The following is a 24197-nucleotide window of genomic DNA, read 5'->3' as shown; positions in this document are numbered from 1 at the left end:
CCCCCATATACATTTAGCTTTGTTATTTTGCTTTTGTTACATTAAAGGAAGCATAATACAATGTTTCTGTAAATTCTAGCCTCTAGTTTGCATTGACTGTATTTTCCCCCCAATCCCACCCTATTTTTAACACCTTGCAATGTTGCCATTCAATTGTTCTACCTCATGTAAAAACATATTTGTACCTTTTATTACAATCGTTGAGTACCCTGGGTTTCCCTGAGTTACACAGTTCCAGTCTTTATCATTCATCTTTTGTTCTGGTGTCCCACATGACCCCAGCCTTCCTCTTTCAACCATATTCACAGTCATCTTTGTTCAGTGTACTTACATTGCTGTGCTACTATCTCCCAAAATTGTTTTCCAGACCTCTCACTCCCGTGTTTTCCTTTCTGTTTGCAGTGCTTCCTTTAGTGTTTCCTGTAGAGCAGGTATCGTGTTCACAAACTCTGTCATTGTCTCTTTGTCAGAGAATATTTTAAGCTTTCCCTCATATCTGAAGGATAGTTTTGCCAGATATAGGATTCCTGGTTGGTGGTTTCTCTCTTTCAGTATCTTAAATGTATCACCCCACTTCCCTCTTGCTTCCATGGTTTCTGTTGAGAAATCTACACAGTCTTATCAAGCTCCCTTTGGATGTGGTAGATCACTTTTCTCTTGCTGCTTTCAGGATTCACTCTTTATCTTTGATGTTTGATGATCTGCTTATTAAGCGTCTTGGCATTGGCCTATTCAGATCTTTTCTGTTTGGGATACGCTGTGCTTCTTGGATCCATAATTTTATGTCTTTCAAAAGACATGGGGAATTGTCATTGGTTATTTCCTGTATTATTGCTTCTACCCCTTTTCCCTTCTCTTCTCCTTCTGGGACACCAATGACACGTAAATTGTTGCTTTTCATTTTGTCTTTAAGTTCCTGGAGACGTTGCTCGTATTTTTCCATTCTTTTCCCTATCTCTTCTTTTGGGTGTAGGATTTCAGGTGCCTTGTTCTCCAGTTCCTGAGTGTCTTCTTCTGCTTCTTGAGATCTGCTGTTGTATGTCTCCATTGGGTCTTTCATCTCTTGTGCTCTGCCTTTCATTTCCATAGATTCTGCCAGTTGGTTTTTTGAACTTTCAATTTCTACCTTATGTACGTCCTGTGTTTTCATTATATGGTTCAGCCCTTTTGCCATATCTTCCCTAAACTTTTATTAGTTGTTTCAATTCCTGTATCACAGTTGAAGTGCAAGTTTGTTCCCCTGACCGGGCCATAACCTCATTTTTCTTGGTGTAGGTTGTAGTTTTCTGTTGTCTAGGCATGGTTTCCTTGGTTACCCCAATCAGGCCTCCCCAGACCAGAACGGGCTCAGGTCCCAGAAGGAAGAAAGATTCAGTATCTGGTTTCCCTGAGGGTGTGTCTTAGAAAATTGGTGCACCCTGTGATGCTTCCGGTCACTGTGCTTTTCTGCCCAGCAGGTAGTGCCTGTTAGCCTGTGATTCTTGACTGGTGTAAGGAGATGTGGGTCTTTTTCCCCAAGTTCTGAATGAAAGGCAGGTAGTAGAGCTGGGCCCCACCCCTTTCCTCTTAGAGAAGATGGATGCCTTAGGGGGTGGTCATTAGCATTTCAATGGTCTCTCTCTGCCTGTGCTATACCCGTCTGGGTCACAGAACTGGGAACTGAAAATGGCCGAGGCTTTCTCCACTGAGTCGAAAAAAGAACAGAGCTAGTCCGAGGCGACCCTCCGGCTCTCCAAGGTCAGTCTTCACCCAAAGCCTCTGTCTACTTGTTGGGGATTCGTACCTCGTAGTGAGCAGTTCACACTCACTAATTAAAACCCCAGTTGGAGCTCAGCTGAGCTAATTCACTTGCTGGGAGAAAGCTTCTCTCTGGCACCACGAGGCTTTGTAGCTCGGGCTGTGGGGCAGGGGTCTCCCGATTTGGATCCGCAGTTTTTATTTACAGATTTTATGCTGTGATCTCAGGCATTCCTCCCAATTCAGGTTGGTGTGTGATGAGTGGACAGTCACGTTCGTCTCCCTGCAGTTATTCTGGATTATTTACTAGTTGTTTCTGTTTTTTTAGTTGTTCCAGGGGGACTGCTTAGCTTCCACTCCTCTATGCCGCCATCTTAGATCCTCTGGACCTGGGTTTTAAGACCCTGGGTTCTGCTTCCAGAACGATCTCCCTTGCTCTGACCTCTACACCCTTCTGTCTGTGGTGTATACTCCTGAGAAACAGTAAATCCAGCAATTAATTGGTATGTAATAAAATTAAGTTTTTAGTGTCTTTTAAAATTGTTAGCATGTTACTGTATTTGTATTGTTCATATGTTCCTAATTGGTTACTGATTACTGAAATTCTTTAAAATAGAAAGCTCTGATCCTAGTATCATTCCTGAATGTAGCATTTCAAGCTGCATGTGAAAAATTAGAAGGGTTATAGTTATGATCTTTTGAAAAAAAAAATTTCTATAACACAAGTCTGATCTCTATATGATTTAGAATCAAGAAAGAAATGGCCTGAGGATGGCTCCATAGAAAAGACCCTGTATTTATAGTCAGTTGTTCTGTAAGAGAGAGCAGTACTGGGATGAGAGGATGTATGCGCAGTCCTTTGTCTCTCCCAGCAGTCAATGTTGATGAGAAAATGTAAAATTTTACCTGCAAATATTAGTGGAGAAAATAAATTTCCCTCCCTGATTCAAAGCCAGGGGCTCTAATAGAGCCTTTTAAACTCCATCTTCTCCCCCTCCACCCTGTCACTGAGGGGCAGTAGATCTGGGGAGGAGGCAGCTCCCAGGAGGTAAAGGAGCCTGAGATGGAAATGGTCTCCCCTCCTATACCTACCAGGGCACTCACTGGGGCTGGGGCTGCTCTCTCAAACCAGCAGCAGAGCCACTGGCAAGACTCCTCTCCTCTGGCAAGTGCCTATAGGTGAAGAGGACAGGGAGGCCCAAGAGGATTCGAATATGAGTGCAGCCCATTCTCCCCTCAGGTTTGATATAACTGGAAAAATAACACCCCCTATAGGCAGGTCCCAAAGAAAACAGAAAGCTTAATTGCTTTGATATTTGCAAATTGTAATCCAAATTGGGCCAATATTCAGACCTTGTCAAATTCAGACCTTGTCAAATGCCCTGATAACAGGAGAAGAACAGAGAATGTAATAGAAAAGGCAAAGCAGGAAGTAGACAGGAAACAAGGAGAAAATCCCAGCAACCCAGGGTATGGTGCAGCAAGTTTAGCCGTACAGGTGAGGGATCCTGAGTGGAGTCTGAATGATGCAGTGATGGCTAAATTAGAGCACTATAGAGTGTATTGTTGCAGGTCTGCAAAAAGGGTCCTTAAGGTTGTAAGCTTCCAAAAGATAAACAGAGGAAGACAGGGACCAAAGGAAAGTCCCTCAGCTTTCCTTTAAAGAACTTATACTACCTACTGGCAGTAAAAGGATGTAGATCCTGAAAGTCCAGAGAATGCCAGAAATTAAAATATGACCTTTGTAACTCGGAGTTTTCCTGATATAAGAAGGAAGCTACAGAAAACTGACAGAGGACCAGGATTGCCTGTCCCTAGGCTGGCTGATGTCGCCTTCAAGGTTTAAAACAACAGGGACCAGTTAAAGAAGAACGGTACTCCAGAATCAAGCAGCACCCCTGGTTGATTCCTTAGGAAGCAAATGGCACTTCTTGGGGCTCTAGTGGACCAAGGACAGCCAGGACGAGACAACAGCAGGAAGGTAAGACCCCGGGGCCCCCTCGAGAGACAGGAGGAGTTCCCTGAGAAATAAGAAATTAGGAACCAACCACTGTGCTTACTGCAAGGAAGAAGGGCACTGGGAGAGGGATCGCCCTAGCTGGCCCCACAGAAAACCCCAAGGGAAGGTGGTGACCCCAGATTGCAGATGCCCCAACAGGACAATGCAGCTGACAGCGACTTGGAATGATGGGCCCAGGGCTCTGTTAGGAGAAACACCACTTCTCACAGTCCCCCACCAGGAGCCTTGGTGACAGCACAGGGGGAAATCAGTCAACTGACTTTCTTGCTGATACAGGAGCCATGTACTCAGCATTAAATTAAAAACAACGCAATTTCTAACCATAACAGGAGTATCCAGTAAAAGAGCAAATAAACCATTTTGTTGCAGGTGCTAGACTGCCTAATTAGGGACAAACATTTAAAGCATATGTACTGGACTGTCCATCCACTTGCTGGGAAGAGACCTGCTACCAAGTTAAATGCCCAGATAACCTTTTCTCCAGGTTGTCAACAGAAGTGTCCCCAGGACAAGCTTGTGCACTGCTTTTCCCTGAGGGAAAAGCATCAGCTAACACTATTCAAACTCTGAATTTCTTGGTAGACTGAGGTTACAAAGTCTCAAAGAAAAAAGCTCAAATTTCACAAACATCAGTAAAATATTTAGGTTTTGAATTATCTAAAGACAGAGAAATATATTGCCAGATTGGAAGGAGGCATTAGCCCAAGTAGCAGAACCACTAAGAATTTTGGATGGCAGGATTCTGTAGAATATGGATACCTAACTTTGGACTCGCAGCAAAACCCTTATATACAGCCCTGACAGGATCTGAACAGGAACCTCTAAATTGGAGTACAGAATGTAAATGCCTTCCAGAAAAGAAAAAAAGAGAACTTTCAACAGTCCCAGTCCTAGGGCTCCCAGACCCAAGAAAATATTTTGACGTTTCTGTACATGAAAGACAAGTAATTAAACTAGGAGTTCTTACTCAAAATGGCAGATGTCTTGTGGCCTATTTTTCTGAGCAGTTGCCCTCCCCCCACCCCCAGCAAGGATGCCAGCATGGCTGAGGGCTGTGGCAGCCACCTGCGCCTGTCTCAGAGGAGCTGAAAAACTCCCTCTAGGACAGCCCCACAGTGCGTACGCCACGCTGTGTACTGCCACTGTTGGAACAGGAAGGTGGCCATTGGCTCACCACCGGACGGTTAGGTAAACATCAAGCTCTTCTGCTAGATAACCCAAACATCACCCTAAAAGCTGCTTCGAGCTGAAATCTGGCCACTGTACTCCCAAGTGGGGAAGGGGACCCAGTGCACAACTGTACGGATAATTGATGACGACTGTTCCAGCAGCCCAGGTGTAGTCGACCAGCCTTTAGGCCATCCAGGGATTGAGCTGCACAGGGATGGAAGCAGCTTCCTGGAGCAAGGACCTCAAGAAGCCAGCTGTGCAGTGGTAACTCTACAAACACTACTGGAGAGCTGAGTTCCTTACCAGGTTTGTCTGCACAATGGGCAGAACTCACTGCACTCATCAGAGCTTTACCTCTGGGAAAGGGACAGCAAATAAACATATATACGGACTCTATGCTTTAATATAGTTCATGCTCATGGGGCCATTTGGAAAGAAAAGGGACTCCTGGCATCAGGTAAAAAAGAAATTAAACATGTTTCATAATCTTAGCCTTATTAGAACAGTGAAGCTGCCTAGAGAAGTTGCCATACTACATCTCTACACTCATGAGAAAGGAGAAATGGACTCTAAAAGGTAGTTGAATAGCAGATTCAGAAGCAAGAGCAGCAGCTAAAACCTCCATCCTCATCACTGGTACTTTCTCTGATACAAGATACAAGACTAAAAAACTTTCCTCCTCAGTATTCAGCCCAGGATCTATTGACAGCAAGAAGTTGGGGCTTTGACGTAAAAGAAACAGATGCTAGTTCTCAAGGTTGGCTTTATAATGAAGATAGAGGAATTGTTATTCTTGAACACTTCATGGAAATGGCTCTTACTTGTTTACATCCACAATTTACTCATTATGGGTGGGAGGGGAGGCACCATGTATTGGTGGCTGAAGAATCTTATTATAGGACCCCAAATGCAAAGAACCATCCAGAAAATATAAAACTATTTAACCCATGCTACAGAAAACCCAAAACCTGGGCGTCTGCCCCCTATAAAGGAGTGCAATCCAGGGGCAAACACCAGGTGAGGACTGGCAAATAGACCACTGTTTTGCCAAAAGCATGTGGAAATTATAAATATCTTCTTGTTTCTGTAGATACAGTCACAGGATGGGTAGAGGCTTCTCAAGGACAGAGCAAGCCTCAGAAGTGACCAAAGCACTCCGGAAGGAAATGAGCCCTGGATTTGGACTCCCATTTTCAATACAAAGTGATGGAAGTGATGGGGAGGAGCTTTTACATCAGAAATTTCACAGGAACTGCCAGGAGCACTGAACATACATTGGAAATTACATGCATTTTGGGAGACCACAAGCTACTAGGAAAACAGAAATGAATCATACCTGAAGAAATCGTTAGTGAAAGCCTGCCAGGAGACTAGTCTCTCCGGGACAAGGGAACCCCTGGGAGCTTTGATATGGGTCAGGAGGGTACCCAGAACCAGGCGCCTGTTGAGCCCATTCAAGCTGGGGTGTGGGAGACCTGAAATGGAGAGATGTGCTCAGTCACCAGGGGCCGCCTTAGAGCCATTCACTACTGTGCCTCACCTCAGCTCTCCTTTCCTACAAATGTTCCCTTCAGCCACACTTGGAGTCCAGGAACTGAGTTCTTTTTGGAAATGAAAGCAGCAGCATCCAATGGACCAGCTGGAACCCAACTGGGAAGGGCCTCATAAGGCTTTATTAATCACTCACGCCTGTGTCAAGTGAATGGGAGTGAAACCAGGGATACACAATAGAATAAAAACAGCACCCCCCAACCAGCCCTTCTCTCCTAGACTCCTTCATAGAAAAAACACTGAAAAACAAAGTGCTGGAGCCCTTGAAGGAGAGGCAGCCGATGAACTTCCAGCAGACAGATGTAAGTGTGAACCTCTGGAAGATTTAAAATACCTTTTTGGGAGAACAGATAAGAAATAATAAATAGTAGAGCTTTTTTTTTTTTGCTCGAGTACTATTAAGTACATTCAAAACTTTAATAGACAGATGACGGTGTAAAATTAAGACTCTTCCCAATATGTATTTCTGGACCCATATCCTTGTTTTCTGTCCCTGCTGTGGTATAGCCCAAGGAACTGACATATGGTCAAACACTAAAGTCTTTTTACAATGGGCACACTCCTATGCAAATTCTGTGAATCCGTCAGGTTGTTGGGTGTGCGGCCACTTACCCACCTCTAGTGTTTCTGGGTTACCCTGGTATATATCGCTCCTCCTAGATGCAGAAACAGAAAGGGACTCGAGCTACCACAGACAGAACTATGCAGATCCAAAGAAATGGCCAATTAATCTGGAAACCCCAGGAATTGAACTTTTTTTCTCTTACAGTATAAAATAGCAAGAGCCACTCAACATGCAAACTGTTTAGACAACAAGGCTGAACATTTCACTATTTATTAGAGAAAAAGAGGGACATTTACGATTTGGGGATGGTACGGTGTGGCTACCACCGGGGTGTGCCAGAGTAAGCCAGACAGCCCGTCTCTGTTGTGAACAGAACCACTGCCTGCAACATAATCCCCTCAACACAAGGAGTGTGGGAAGGCTGCCAGAGCACAGTCCCCACCCTGCCATTACAGGAAGGTGGCTGGTGGGGGCAGACCGCGTTAACAGGCCCGATGCTTGCCAGGTGGCTCCGGAGGAACTCACTGGTTACGTGGCGCTAACTGATGGCCCTGGGTGGCCCCAGGTTGGATGGAAAGATGCACTTTAGGACTACCTGGGCTCAGGGAGTGTTCATAAGACTTTACCATCAGGGGCAACTCTACCTTACTAAAAGCTCCATGGGCTCAGACAGACCTTCACTGGTACGGTCACTGGCGGCTGTTTGTGCCGTCATCGGGCACAGAGGACATTGTGCTGGGACAGATGCATTGAGCAGTGTTATACAACGGGCTTTAAGGGACAGCCTCAATGGTGTCTCTCTTTTAAATACTGAAATGACGTGGATGTGTAAAGCAGTACTACAAAACCAAATGGCTCTTCACAGGGAAGGACAGTGCTATAATAAAAACTGAGTTCTGTATGGATATACCTGATGGATCTGAAGTATTAGAACATATGAGAATTCAAGTTAATGCAGTACACTCTGGCATCTTCTCCCTGGCACATGTCATTATTTAGTTGGCTTCCCACAGGAATAAGATCTTGGTTTCATTCAGCATTACAAGCAGGACTAACAATGTTACTACTACAAATTAAAAGCATACTTATCTCTAAAACTTGTCTCTGTTGCCTGTCCCAGCCTTTCCGTTATAGAATTGCTGAAAAAACCTTAATACTCCAGCCAAAAACCTGAAGTTAAGGAATATGTACAACTACAATCTAAGAAGTTCCAATCCCCCAACCCCTGGGGTCGGTGCCCCTTTTGTTTGGCATCCTTTACAACAGTAACACAGAAGAGAAAGCATTATTAAACCTGGGGATGAAGGCAACTGCCTCAAACCAGTTACATTTAAAAGCTCCAGTAAGTGAAGAAGACTGTCCTTGGTTGGAGCTATGGAACAGTTTTCCTGGATTTATGCTTGAGACAAATTAAACAATTGTAGTATAATTTCCAGAGCTTGACAGTCAATATGCTTCTGAGGTTATATATAATTTTAGGATATTATGAAAACAACAACAAAAAAACTTAACCTCCAATAGAAGGGGGAAAAATAGCAAATAGAGCTGCAAAAAAAAAAAAAAAAAAAAAAATGCAGTGACAAAGTCTGGTCCTTTTCTTGTTTTCATATTGATTTTGAATCAATTACAATTTTTATGTTTTCCCTAAATTTATATAAGTTACTGATACAATAAGCTAGCATTATATCTATTAGAGCTTTAAGATGGTAAAAAATCTAAGGTTGTGTTTATTGAAATTAAGTATTTTAACAAACTTTATTTGAAGAATAATTATGTTTTGTAGGATGTTTACAGGTAGTATCAAAGAACTTTTTGGTAACTTGAGGTATGAAGGTAGTCAAGTATACAGAATGTACTTTGTTAAGGAGTCTAGGACAAAGCCTGGGTCAACGTGGAAAGTTGGTGGAAGTGAATTCTGTTTAGTCAGTGCTGAGTAACATTGGATAAGCTTGTTTAAGGGAGTATGGAAATTTATAGCTCTAAATGCATACATCAAAAAGCAAGAAAGAGCTAAAACCAAAGACTTAAACCGAACAACTGAAGAGGCTAGAGAATGATCAGCAAACTAACCCTAAAGCAAGTAGAAGAAATAATAAAGATTAAAGCAGAAAGAAATGAGCAGGAGAACAATAAAACAATAGAGAGAAAATAAAACCAAAAGCTGGTTGTTTGACAAGATCAACAAGAATGACAGGCCCTTATGTAGACTGACAAAGTCAAAGAGAGAGAAGACCCAAATAAACAGAATCAGACATGAGAGCAGGATAATTATTATAAATCCTGAAGAAATAAATTATATATATATGAGGATACTATGAACAACTGTATGCTAACAAACTAGACAATTTAGGGGAAATGGACAATTTCCTGGAAACAGATGAACAACCTAGACTGACCCAAAAAGAAATAGAAAACCTCAACAAACCAATCAGAAGCAGAGAGATCCAATCAGTCATCAAAAGTCTATCTGCAAATAGAAGACCAGAGCCAGATGGCTTCACAGGGGAATCGTACCAAACTAACCAAAAAGAAGTGACACCATTCTTACTCAGACTCTTAAAAAACTGAAAAAGGAACACTACCTAACTCATTTTATGAAGCTAATACCACTCTGATACCAAAACCAGACAAAGATACTACAAAAAAGGAAAACTCTAGGCCAATCTCCATAATGAATATAGATGCAAAAATTCTCAACAGAATACTTGCAAATCGAATCCAAAGGCACAATAAAAGAATTGTACACCACAACCAAGTGGGGTTCATTGCTTATATGCAAGGCTGGTTCAACATAAAATCAGTGTAATACAACACATCAGCACACTGAAAGGGGAAAATCAAATGGTCATCTAGATACATGCTGAAAAAGCATTTGACAAAATTCAACATCCCTATTTGATAAAAACAGTTCAAGGGTAGGAACTGAAGGAAAACTTCCTCAATATGATAAAGAGCATATATGAAAAACCCACAGTCAGCACAGTATTCAATAGTGAGAGACTGTAAGACTTCCCCCTAATAGTAGGAATTATTCAACAATGTGCTACAAGTTCTAGCCAGAACAATTAGCCAAGACAAAATATATCCAAATTGGAAAGGAAGAAGTAAAACCGTCGTTATTGGCAGATGATACAGTTAATGTGCAGAAGTCAGTAATGTTCCTATGTACTGGTAAGGACCTAACTGAAGAGGCAATAAAAAAAATTCCATTCACACAATAGCAACTAAAAAAATCAAGTAGATAGGAATAAACTTAACCAAGGACATAAAAGACCTCTACACAGGAAATTACAAAATTTGACTATGAGAACTAAAAAAGGACCTAAATAGATGGAAAAATATTCCATGTTCATGGATAGGGAGACTAAATATTGTTAAGATGTCAGTTCTACCCAAACTAATGTACAGATTCAATGCAATCCCAATCCAAATTCCAACAACTTATTTTGAAAGCTATTTCTAAAATTTATTTGGAAGGGAAAGGGGACTCAAATTGCCAAAAACATACTAAAATAGAAGAACGAAGTGGGAGGACTTATCTTCCAGACTTTAAGCCTACTATAAAACTACAGTGGTCAAAAACAGCATGGTATTAGCACATATCAATCAATGGAATTGAATTGAGACTTCAGAAATAGATCCCCAGATCTATGGTCGACTGATTTTTGATAATGCTGCTACATCCACTGAATTGGAATAACAGTCTCTTCAACGAATGGGGCTGGAAGTAATGAATATCCATAACCAAAAGAATGAAAGAGGATCCCTACACCTCATACCCTACACAAAAATGAACTCAAAGACCTCAATATAATAAGAGACAGCACAATAAAACTCTTAGAAGATAATATAGGGAAACATCTTCAGGACCTGGTAATAAGAGGTTGCTTCTTAGACCTTACACCCAAAGCATAAGTAACAAAAGAAAAAATAGATAAATGGGAACTCCTTAAAATCAAAAGCTTCTGCCCCTCAAAAGATTTTGTCAGAAAGGTGAAGAGGCAGCCAACTCAAAGGGAGAAAATATTTGGAAACCATGTATCTGCTAAGAGACTAATATCTTGCATATATAAAGAAATCCTATGACTCAATAACAGTAGTACAAACAGCCCAATTATAAAATGGGCAAAAGATATGAAAAAGTATTTTTCTGAAGAGGAAATACAAATGTCTAAAAAACACATGAAAAAATGTTCATCTTCACAAGCTATCAGGGAGATGCAAATCAAAACCACAATGAGATACCATAAGAATGGCTGCTACCCAATAAATAAACTATAAAGTCTGGAGAGGATGTGGAGAAATTGGAACTCTTATTCATTGCTAGTGCGACTATATAATGGTACAATCTCTCTGGAAGACAGTTTGGTTGTTTCTCAGAAAACTAGATACTGAATTACCCTATGGTCTGGCAATTCCACTTCTCAGTATATACCCATAAGGTTTGAAAGCAGTGACACGAAACAGACATTCGTACACCAATGTTCACAGCAGCTTTGTTTATAATTGCCAAAAGATGGAATAACCCAAGAGTCCTTCAACAGATGAGTGGATAAACAAAATGTATATACATACGATGGAATACTATGCAGCAGTAAGAAGCAACAAGGTCTTGAAACATATGGCAACATGAATGAAACTTGAAGATATAATGAGTGAAATAACTCAAACAAAAAGGAGAGAGACTGTATGTTATCACTTCTGTGAACTATCTGAACAATGTAAAATCAATGTCTTATAATGGAGAATATTGGGCACCTAGTGATAGACAGTAGCTGGTGAAGGGGAATGATAATCTAATATGTTCAGATATGTTAATGATGGTGAATTCAAAGATGTGGTAATGGAGAGGGGTGACGATTGTTTGTTAATGGGATTATAAATATCAGAGCTGTATTGAAGGCAAATCGGAATGAAAGGGGTTGTTTCAAGGCATGTTTCCCACAGAGCAGCACCACAAATATAGATAGGTGCTTGCATGACATACTTCTAAGATATGACAGTGGCACAGAGAGTTGACAACACAATGGTATATGGAAAAAATCTACCTATTGCAATATTAGGGTCTATAATTAACAGGAATACCTTAATAGTACCACACAAATACTAGGGATAAACAATTAAGTGCTAAAAAGGGCTATGGGTTGCTTTGGGTCATGAGAATTGTTTAAAATCGAGAGTGATGAAGATTGTACTACAAAGTGATGATAATGTCATATTGATTATCATGGACAGAACATAAGCTATGTGAAATTAGGAACCCTCTACTTCTTATAAGTCAGGACCTCAATCTTGAGCCTTGCTCTTGTGAAACTTATGGTTGTAAAGGGGAGGCTGAGCCCACTTGTAATTATGCCTAGAAGTCACCTCCAGAGAACCTCTTCTGTTGCTCAAATGTGGACTTTCTCTCTAAGCCTAACTCTGCAAATACATTTATCACCCTCCCCCTGACATGGGACAGGACACCCCAAGTGAGTGACTCTCCCTGGCAATGTGAGACGGATTCCAGGAATGATCCTGATCCTGGCATTGAGGTGTTGAGAATGCCTTTTTTGACCAAAAAGGGGGGAAGGAAAGGCAACAAAACAAGGTTTCAGTGGCTAAGAGAATTTAAATAGAGTCAACAGGTTGTCCTGGAGGTTACTCCGATGCAAGCTTCACCTAGATATGCCAAATGGCCATAGTATGACAAGCCCAAGTCAGTAGTTATCCTGAAAACCCTAAAGAATACCCGGATCCCTATCTGAGACTCTAGAAAAGTTTCTCTCACTAAGTTAATTCTTCAGAAACTTAAATCCTCCAGAGAACTCCTTTGCCAGCCAAGTCCCCAAATCCAGAGGCAATAGCCTCTTCAAGAACATCAACCAGCTGTGTCCCTTTTTCCAATACTACCAACACCCCTTTTCAACATGAACAAGTTAGGGTGGTCACTGCCTAGACATCTCTGAAGATTGGGAAAGTAATTAAACCAAAGGAAGGGGTAGCAACAGACAAATGGAATTTAACAAATGATTACAAATAATGTCTCTGTAATTTTCATTTTCTTATTTGCTAGGGTACTAGAATAGCTAGAAGGAAAGAATTAAAATGATGTAAATGTAACCCATAGCATTCTTTGGAATTTTCTCTATAGCTACTTGGTAACGTGTAATTTGAAAGTTACCACCTTTTTGTATATATGTTATATTTCACAATAAGGAAATAACTGAAAGTGTGGAACTGTAATCACTAACATTCTTTGAAATTTGCTAACTACTTGTTAAATTGCACTTGGAAAGTTATCACTTCTATGAATGTTATATTCCACAATAAAAAGTATGATTTTTAAAAAGTTAGCAAATCAAGTGCTTTAAGAATAATTTTATATGATAGCTGATGATGACTGATAAAAGATAGCATGGCAGACTAAAGACAAAATAGTTTATTATAAAGACCACCTGTCTTCATTGATCTTTTTTTTTTTTTTTTTTTTAATTTTTATTTTTATTTTTTTTAATCATCATTTTATTGAGATATATTCACATACCACGCAGTCATACAAAACAAATTGTACTTTCGATTGTTTACAGTACCATTACATAGTTGTACATTCATCACCTAAATCAATCCCTGACACCTTCATTAGCACACACACAAAAATAACAAGAATAATAATTAGAGTGAAAAAGAGCAATTGAAGTAAAAAAGAACACTGGGTACCTTTGTCTGTTTGTTTGCTTCCCCTACTTTTCTACACATCCATCCATAAACTAGACAAAGTGGAGTTTGGTCCTTATGGCATTCCCAATCCCACTGTCACCCCTCATAAGCTACATTTTTATACAACTGTCTTCGAGATTCATGGGTTCTGCGTTGTAGTTTAATAGTTTCAGGTATCCACCACCAGCTACCCCAATTCTTTAGAACCTAAAAAAGGTTGTCTAAAGTGTGCGTAAGAGTGCCCACCAGAGTGATCTCCCGGCTCGTTTTGGAATCTCTCTGCCACTGAAGCTTATTTCATTTCCTTTCACATCCCCCTTTTGGTCAAGAAGATGTTCTCCATCCCACGATGCCGGGTCTACATTCCTCCCCGGGAGTCATATTCCACGTTGCCAGGGAGATTCACTTCCCTGGGTGTCTGATCCCACGTAGGGGGGAGGGCAGTGATTTCACCTTTCAAGTTGGCTTAGCCAGAGAGAGAGGGCCACATCTGAGCAACAAAGAGGCATTCAGGAGGAGACTCTTAGGCACAAATACAGGGAGGCCTAGCCTCTCCTTTGCAGCAACCGTCTTCCCAAGGGTAAAACTTATGGTAGAGGGCTCAACCCATCAAACCACCAGTCCCCTATGTCTGTGGTCATGTTAGCAACCATGAAGGTGGGGTAGGCAAATACCCCTGCATTCTCCACAGGCTCCTCAAGGGGGCACTACATCTTTTTTTTTTTTTTTCCTTGTTTGTCTTTTTTCTTTTTTTTTTCTTTTTTAACTTTCCCTTCTTTTTTAAATCAACTGTATGAAAAAAAAAGTTAAAAAGAAAACAAACATACAATAAAAGAACATTTCAAAGAGACCATAACAAGGGAGTAAGAAAAAGACAACTAACCTAAGATAACTGCTTAACTTCCAACATGTTCCTACTTTACCCCAAGAAAGTTACATAATATAGCAACATTTCAGTGAACTTGTTCCTACTACATCCATCAGAAATTAACAGACCATAGTCATTTCTGGGCATCCCCAGAACGTTAAATAGCTTATCTGTTCTTCTTGGATTATTGTTCCCCCTTCCTTAATTGCTCTCTACTGCTAGTTCCCCTACATTCTACATTATAAACCATTTGTTTTACATTTTTCAAAGTTCACATTAGTGGTAGCATATAATATTTCTCTTTTTGTGCCTGGCTTATTTCGCTCAGCATTATGTCTTCAAGGTTCATCCATGTTGTCATATGTTTCACCAGATCGTTCCTTCTTACTGCCGCGTAGTATTCCATCGTGTGTATATACCACATTTTATTTATCCACTCATCTGTTGAAGGACATTTGGGTTGTTTCCATCTCTTGGCAATTGTGAATAATGCTGCTATGAACATTGGCGTGCAGATATCTGTTCGTGTCACTGCTTTCCGATCTTCCGGGTATATACCGAGAAGTGCAATCGCTGGATCGAATGGTAGCTCTATATCTAGTTTTCTAAGGAACTGCCAGACTGACTTCCAGAGTGGCTGAACCATTATACAGTCCCACCAACAATGAATAAGAGTTCCAATTTCTCCACATCCCCTCCAGCATTTGTAGTTTCCTGTTTGGTTAATGGCAGCCATTCTAACCGGTGTTAGATGGTATCTCATTGTGGTCTTAATTTGCATCTCTCTAATAGCTAGTGAAGCTGAACATTTTTTCATGTGTTTCTTGGCCATTTGTATTTCCTCTTCAGAGAACTGTCTTTTCATATCTTTTGCCCATTTTATAATTGGGCTGTCTGTACTATTGTCATTGAGTTGTAGGATTTCTTTGTATATGCAAGATATCAGTCTTTTGTCAGATACATGGTTTCCAAAAATTTTTTCCCATTGAGTTGGCTGCCTCTTTACCTTTTTGAGAAATTCCTTTGAGGTGCAGAAACTTCTAAGCTTGAGGAGTTCCCATTTATCTATTTTCTCTTTTGTTGCTTGTGCTTTGGGTGTAAAGTCTAGGAAGTGGCCTCCTAATACAAGGTCTTGAAGATGTTTTCCTACATTATCTTCTAGGAGTTTTATGGTACTTTCTTTTATATTGAGATCTTTGGTCCATTTTGAGTTAATTTTTGTGTAGGGGGTGAGGTAGGGGTCCTCTTTCATTCTTTTGGATATGGATATCCAACTCTCCCAGCCCCATTTGTTGAAAAGACCATTATGGCTCAGTTCGGTGACTTTGGGGGCCTTATCAAAGATCAGTCGGCCATAGATCTGAGGGTCTATCTCTGAATTCTCAATTCGATTCCATTGATCTATATGTCTATCTTTGTGCCAGTACCATGCTGTTTTGGCAACTGTGGCTTTATAATAAGCTTCAAAGTCAGGGAGTGTAAGTCCTCCCACTTCGTTTTTCTTTTTTAGAGTGTCTTTAGCAATTCGAGGCATCTTCCCTTTCCAAATAAATTTGATAACTAGCTTTTCCAAGTCTGCAAAGTAGGTTGTTGGAATTTTGATTGGGATTGCATTGAATCTGTAGATGAGTTTGGGTAGAATTGACATCTTAATGACATTTAGCCTTCCTATCCATGAACATGGAATATTTTTCCATCTTTTAAGGTCCCCTTCTATTTCTTTTAGTAGAGTTATGTAGTTTTCTTTGTATAGGTCTTTTACATCTTTGGTTAAGTTTATTCCTAGGTACTTGATTTTTTTAGTTGCTATTGAAAATGGTATCTTTTTCTTGAGTGTCTCTTCAGTTTGTTCATTTCAAGCATATAGAAACATTACTGACTTATGTGCATTAATCTTGTATCCTGCTACTTTGCTAAATTTGTTTATTAGCTCTAGTAGGTGTATTGTCGATTTCTCAGGGTTTTCTAGATATAAGATCATATCATCTGCAAACAATGACAGTTTTACTTCTTCTTTTCCAATTTGGATGCCTTTTATTTCTTTGTCTTGCCGGATTGCCCTGGCTAGCACTTCCAGCACAATGTTGAATAACAGTGGTGACAGCGGGCATCCTTGTCTTGTTCCTGATCTTAGAGGGAAGGCTTTCAGTCTCTCACCATTGAGTACTATGCTGGCTGTGGGTTTTTCATATATGCTCTTTATCATGTTGAGGAATTTTCCTTCAATTCCTACCTTTTGAAGTGTTTTTATCAAAAAGGGATGTTGGATTTTGTCAAATGCTTTTTCAGCATCTATTGAGATGATCAATTGATTTTTCCCTTTCGAGTTTTTAATGTGTTGTAATACATTGATTGTTTTTCTTATGTTGAACCATCCTTGCATGCCTGGAATGAACCCCACTTGGTCATGGTGTATGATTTTTTTAATGTGTCTTTGGATTCGATTTGCAAGTATTTTGTTGAGGATTTTTGCATCTATATTCATTAGGGAGATTGGCCGGTAGTTTTCCTTTTTTGTAGCATCTTTGCCTGGTTTTGGTATTAGATTGATGTTAGCTTCATAGAATGAGTTAGGTAGTGTTCCATTTTCTTCAATGTTTTGAAAGAGTTTGAGTAAGATTGGTGTCAGTTCTTTCTGGAAAGTTTGGTAGAATTCCCCTGTGAAGCCATCTGGCCCTGGGCATTTATTTGTGGGAAGATTTTTGATGACTGATTGGATCTCTTTGCTTGTGATGGGTTGGTTGAGGTCTTCTATTTCTTCTCTGGTCAGTCTAGGTTGTTCATATGTTTCCAGGAAATTGTCCATTTCTTCTACATTATCCAGTTTGTTGCCATACAGTTGTTCATAATATCCTCTTATAATTTTTTTAATTTCTTCAGGATCTGCAGTTATGTTACCTTTTTCATTCATTATTTTGTTTATATGGGTCTTCTCTCTTTTTGATTTTGTCAGTCTAGCTAGGGGCTTGTCAATCTTGTTGATCTTCTCAAAGAACCAACTTTTGGTGATATTTATCCTTTCTATTGTTTTTTTGTTCTCTATGTCATTTATTTCTGCTTTAATCCTTGTTATTTCTTTTCTTGTACTTGGTTTAGGATTGGTTTGCTGTTCATTTTCTAGCTTCTTCAGTTGATCAATTAGTTCTTTGATTTTGGCTCTTTCTTCCTTTTTAATATATGCGTTTAGTGCTATAAATTTCCCCCTTAGCACTGCTTTTGCTGCATCCCATAGGTTTTGGTATGTTGTGTTCTCATTTTCATTCGTCTCTATATATTTAGCAATTTCTCTTGCTATTTCTTCTTTAACCCACTGATTGTTTAGGAGTGTGTTGTTTAACCTCCAGGTATTTGTGAATTTTCTAAGTCTCTGATGGTTATTGACTTCTAATTGTATTCCATTGTGGTCAGAGAATGTGCTTTGAATAATTTCAATCTTTTTAAATTTATTGAGGCTTGTTTTATGTCCCAGCATATGATCTATTCTGGAGAAAGTTCCGTGAGCACTAGAAAAGTATGTGTATCCTGGTGATTTGGGATGTAATGTCCTGTAGATGTCTGTTAAATCTAATTCATTTATCATATTGTTTAGGTTTTCAATTTCCTTATTGGTCTTCTGTCTGGTTGATCTATCTATAGGAGAGAGTGATGTGTTGAAGTCTCCCACAATTATTGTGGAAACATCAATTGCTTCCTTTAGTTTTGCCAATGTTTCTCTCATGTATTTTGTGGCACCTTGATTGGGTGCATAGACATTTACGATTGTTATTTCTTCTTGCTGAATTGCCCCTTTTATTAGTATGTAGTGGCCTTCTTTGTCTCTCAAAACATCCCTGCATTTGAAGTCTATTTTATCTGAGATTAATATTGCTACACCTGCTTTCTTTTGGCTGTAGCTTGCATGAAATATTTTTTTCCATCCTTTCACTTTCAGTTTCTTTGTGTCCCTGTGTCTAAGATGAGTCTCTTGTATGCAACATATTGATGGTTCATTTTTTTTGATCCATTCTGCGAATCTATATCTTTTAATTGGGGAGTTTAATCCATTTACATTCAACGTTAAAACCGTGAAGGCATTTCTTGAATCGGCCATCTTATCCTTTGGATTATGTTTGCCATATTTTTCCCTCTCTCTATTAATATCCTTTATTGAACCCATACCGAATCTCTTTAGTACTGAACCTTTCTCCAGGTCTCTCTGTCCTGTCTTTGTTTCTCTGTCTGTAGGGCTCCCTTTAGTATCTCCAGTAGGGCAGGTCTCTTGTTAGCAAATTCTCTCAGCATTTCTTTGTCTGTGAAAAATTTAAGCTCTCCCTCAAATTTGAAGGAGAGCTTTGCTGGATAAAGTATTCTTGGCTGGAAATTCCTCTCACTCAGAATTTTAAATATATCGTGCCACTGCCTTCTTGCCTCCATGGTGGCTGCTGAGTAGTCACTACTTAGTCTCATGCTGTTTCCTTTGTATGTGGTGAATTGCTTTTCTCTTGCTGCTTTCAGAACTTGCTCCTTCTCTTCTATGTTTGACAGTGTGATCAGTATATGTCTCGGAGTGGGTTTTTTTGGATTTATTCTATTTGGAGTTCGCTGAGCATTTATGATTTGTGTATTTATGTTGTTTAGAAGATTTGGGAAGTTTTCCCCAACAATTTCTTTGAATACTCTTCCTAGACCTTTACCCTTTTCTTCCCCTTCTGGGACACCAATGAGTCTTATATTCGGACGTTTCATATTATCTATCATATCCCTGAGGTCCATTTCGAGTTTTTCAATTTTTTTCCCCATTCTTTCTTTTATGCTTTCATTTTCCATTCTGTCATCTTCCAGGTCACTGATTCGTTGTTCAACTTCCTCTAGTCTTGTACTATGAGTGTCCAGAATCTTTTTAATTTGGTCAACAGTTTCTTTAATTTCCATAAGATCATCCATTTTTTTATTTAGTCTTGCAATGTCTTCTTTATGCTCTTCTAGGGTCTTCTTGATTTCCTTCATATCCCGTACTAGGGTCTCATTGTTCATCTTTAGTTCTTTGAGTAGCTGCTCTAGGTGGTGTGTCTCTTCTGGTCTTTTGATTTGGGTGCTTGGGCTTGGGTTATCCATATCGTCTGGTTTTTTCATATGCTTTATAATTTTCTGTTGTTTTTGGCCTCGTGGCATTTGCTGAACTTGATAGGGTTCTTTTAGGGTTTGTAGACCAGTTGAAGTCCTTATCTCTAATTTATCAGATCTGCAGCTTCGTGGAGTACACTTTCTCTAACTAACCAGCAGGTGGCGTCCACGAGCCACCTGTTCTCCACAAGCCAGATCTCCCCTGCTTAGCCTTTTTGGTGAGTGGGGGAGTGAGTCTTGTGGGGCCCAATTGGTGTACCAAGCTTGCGTGTGTAGTTGGTGTTGCCTGCCCTGTATGTGGGGCGTGCTTCTGGGCAGTCGGGGAGGGGGGGTGGCCCTAACAATCAAATCTCCCTGATGATCCTAGAGTTTTAAAGCTGCTGCAATAGTCTAATCCTTCAGTTCAGTCCTGCCACAGTTTGTCTCTGCCACTGACCCACAAGTCTTTGGTATTGGCGTATGGCTCCTGAGACTTGCAAGTGGGCCCCTCTTCCAGGCTGTGCACCCCGGGTCCTCTGTTGAGGGATGACTGTGCTATGTCACAGGTGAGTGCCGTCCCCCCAGGGCAGTTCTGGGCTGCTGGGCTGTGTTGGGAGGCTCCCAGTCTGCTCAAATGATGGCTGGATGGGGCTCTGTTAATTCACACTGCTCCCCCTTCCAAGCTCTGGGACATTCAGCTGAGGTTGCAGTGAAGGCTAATGTCCACGCCCAGTTTTGTGGTGTGTGCCTGTTATTTGAAGCACTTCCGTCACACTGGGTTGTCTGGGGCAGCTCTGGGCTATGGGGCTGGCGATGGGCAGGAGTGTTTCCTGTCCACCAGGATGGTGGCTGTGAGCGGACACCCCCCTTTTCTTGGGAAGTTGTGTTGTTTAGTGAATTTTCTCAGCCACTGGAATATTGCCTTTTGTCTCAGAGCTCTCTTAGTTCTGCTCTTGACTTGACGTGCCCAAATTTCAATTCTTTGAAGCTTTCTGTATTGAGCTTCTTAGAGTAATTGTTTTAGAAAAAGCAAAAAGGATTTAAAAAAAAAAAAAAAAAAAAACGGCCCTCCTCAGAGATCTAATGGGTTATTGAAATGCTAATAGACAAAGCAACCAGGGCCATTAAGGAAAGGTGCAGAGGGCAGAGAGATCAGCTTTGCTTCGGGATTTGCATATGCGCCTCAAGGCCTGATCTCCGCCCTTCCCCTTTCTGTGTTCACCAGAACTCGAAAAATCCTCTGCTTTTATTTTGGAGTTTTTCGTGTTGTTTTTTTTCTATGTCTGTCTCCTCTCTGCTGGGCTGGCTGCTCTCAGAGTCTCTGGTGTCTGGTCTCAGTCTATCTATGGTTGGAGTTTGAATCAGTAGAATGAGTTTCCGATAAGAGCAGCCACTGCAATTCTCCCTTCTCCTTCCCGGAGCTGACAGCCCCTCCTCCCCCGGGACTGAGCCTGGCAGGGAGGGGCGCGGGTCCCCTGGCCGCAAAAACTTACAGATTTTGCTGATCTCAGCAGTTCCACGTTTTCATGAGTGTTGTATGAAGTATGCCCAAAGACAGATTGCTCTGTGGTGTCCAGTCCACGCAGTTCCTGGCTTTTTACCTACTTTCCTGGAGGAGTAACTAAAACATACAGCTCACCAGTCTGCCATCTTGCCCCGCCCTCTCTTCATTGATCTTTTAACCTAATACATAACAGGGTAAGACATTGTGTCATCCCTACTAAAATCTATCAAGGCGAGGATCCCCCATCTCTGTTACTGAGAATTGCTCAAAATAAAAAGAAATGACAACTATAAATATTGGTGAAGAAGAGACAAAATAACCATGCTTTGGGGAACCCAGGAGAATCAGTTGATATAAGTGCATTCAGAAAGATGATCAGTGGCCCTTCCTCTCCCTCCCCTCCTTTCCAACATACTTGCTAAACAACCAGTAAAAGGTATACCAGAAAAAAAACCATTCACAAGAGCATTCCACAAAATCTATGATACTTCTAAAAATGAACTTATGATATATAGAGGATCTGTAAGAGTAACTCCATAAATCTCTTCTCACAGACAAAAGGAAAAATGTAAAACATATACCATGTGCTAGGATTGAAAGATGACATGTGAGATCGATTTCCCTTGAGTTTCATCTAAACACTGAATGAACTTCTAATCAAAATATCATGCGTTTGTTGTGGGGATGAGGGATCTTTAGAAAATGATTCCTCCCAAATATTGAAATACGTCATAAAAAATCATAATGCAAAGCATGGAAGAGTATAAGAAGCCAAAATATCCTAAGTGGAAACAGGAACTTAGCATATACAATAAATGGTTTGGGATCAACTGGTTCCCTCATTGGAAAAAAAAAGTTTGACACTTGCAATTTACATTAAAAAATAAAACTATACAATGGATGAAACAAAAAAAAAAGTAATTTCTATCACCTTCAAGCAGGGAAAGACTTCTAAAGCGTGATCCCCAAGGACAGACACTATAGGAAAAAGGCTGAAGAATTTGACCACATACGTGCTTAAAACTTTTGCTTATTAAAATAAAAAAGTAACAAAAACATAAAAAGTGGGAAGTTGAAAAGCAGATGGTAACAACACTGTGAATGTAATTAACACCACTGAATTATACAGCTGGGGAAATTTTAGGTGGTGTACATATTGCTAGAACAAAAATGAAAACACATAAACACAAACAGGGAACCCTGATATAAACTATGGACTATGGTTAACGGTACGGTTATAATTTTATCTCACCTATTGTAACAAAGGCAGCAACTAAAGCAAGGGGTTAAAAGGGGGGTTGGGTACATGGGATGTCGATTCTCTGCATGCTCTTTCTGTAAACCTGCAACTTCTCTAATAACAAAGCCAGTTTAAAGTAGATAATCTAGAAAGAAACATTTGCAAAATAGTGCGGCAAAGCCTGCAACTCCTCAGGATGAGCCAGCCCTTGCAGATCACAGCCCAGGCAGAGGGGAGCCCTGAACGTCCACCTGCCAAAGCTTGACTCTTTCTCAGGCATTCTGGTTAAAATAAAAAGAACAGGAAAACATTGGCGGGAACACGGGGATGGGGGGTCAGGCAGAAGAGGGGAAAGTGACAGGCAGGATGGGAGCCCCGTCTTCGCGGTAGGGGGTCGTCCACACTCGTGGGCAGCAGCGGCACCCTCCTTGGCCCCTAGCACAGCCCCCCAGCCCTCTGCGGGGACCACTGCCAGAACAGCCCTGGCCCACGCTGTCCCGTTGCCCCCAAAGCCAGTGGCCCAGCTGCCGACAGCCCCTAGCTCCCGGAAGGCAGAAGGGTTTCCAAAATCGTTTTTTTTTTTTTCTTTTTTTCGGGGGGTGGGGGGAGGACTCATTTGTATCTCCTATACAAAATATTCTCATGTATACAAGAGCCTAGAAAATTAAATTGTTTTGCAAATGTTTGCAGTGCAGCAATTTTTCAATGTGAGAATGTGAATACCTTTGCTTTTCGTTTAGTTCTTTATATGGAAAATACAACTATTAAAAAAGGCCACAGGACCACTTTCCATACTATATTAGCTTTCAGAGAAGAGAGAGAAGCAAAAGCTGGGCAAACTTTTAGGCAAGCCAAATAAAGTTCACACCTAAATTTTAGGAGAGAGAAGAGGCAAGTAAAAAAATGAAAATACAAAATGAATGAAATGAATGGTGTTTCTTGGTGTATCCAAAACTTACGTAATAAAATCCATCTTCATCAATTTCACCAAAAACAGTAATAATATCTCCTGCACAGAATGTAAGTTCAGCCTGTAGAAATGGAACACAGAGTTAACATTTTCCTGTAGAAAGCAGTTACTTAGAATTAAGTTCTTGGCTGTTTTCTCGGACTACTTGAAAATTTTTACTATTAACCTACTAAGGTTAAACTACCCTTAAACCACTAAGGAAGAAGGATACAAAGTTAACGAATGGCCCCGTTGAGCGCCTTCTAAAAAGTAAACACAATTACAGATAACGCCAAACAAAAAGAGCAGCATCTGATTCCCAGCTGGAATTCGGGGCATTTACCTTCTCTGCCAGCCCATCTCTGAACTGTTCAGAGTGGCCTTTAAAAACGTGGAGCATTAGGAAAACCTTCTTTGCAGTGCAAGGGCCATTGCTTAAACATCCTTCCACTGGGTCTAAAAGAACCTTTACTCACTTATCAAATGTATATTTATTGAGTGTCTCCTGTATGCCAGGTACCCGTTTAGAAACTGGGATCGCGTGTCAAGCAAGCCCCCTTTGCCCGCAGGAGCCAAGTCTCCTAGCTCATGTCAGTCATGGAGTAAAGAAATCTAGTAGGGGACACAGGAACGATTTTTTAGTTCTAAAGATGAAAGCCAGGGAATGAAGTCCATGTCAGAAGCCATCAGGCATCATATATAAATCATCCCTGAACAAATCTTTGAATACGCCCAAGCTTGGGATCTGAATCCTGAGCTCACGGCTTGTCAAATATCACAGAAGTACTGGGTATCAGGGATGCAGACTTTGT

General features: G+C 40.6%; 1 protein-coding gene across 6 annotated transcripts in view; it reads right to left on the bottom strand.

Moving 5' to 3' along the window:
* The window catches only part of RIMBP2 (RIMS binding protein 2), a 220841-nt gene that overhangs the window by 6185 nt on the left and 190459 nt on the right, over window positions 1-24197 (bottom strand). For all 6 annotated transcript variants that reach the window (XM_037817065.1, XM_037817066.1, XM_037817067.1 and 3 more), the window contains one exon: window positions 23396-23467. In XM_037817065.1, coding sequence (XP_037672993.1) covers window positions 23396-23467 — 72 coding nt within the window. The remainder of the gene's footprint in view (window positions 1-23395; window positions 23468-24197) is intronic.

This window comes from Choloepus didactylus, chromosome 23 (assembly GCF_015220235.1).
Source record: "Choloepus didactylus isolate mChoDid1 chromosome 23, mChoDid1.pri, whole genome shotgun sequence".
Classification (NCBI taxonomy): Eukaryota; Metazoa; Chordata; class Mammalia; order Pilosa; family Megalonychidae; genus Choloepus; species Choloepus didactylus.
This window is presented reverse-complemented; position numbering and strand designations above follow the sequence as displayed.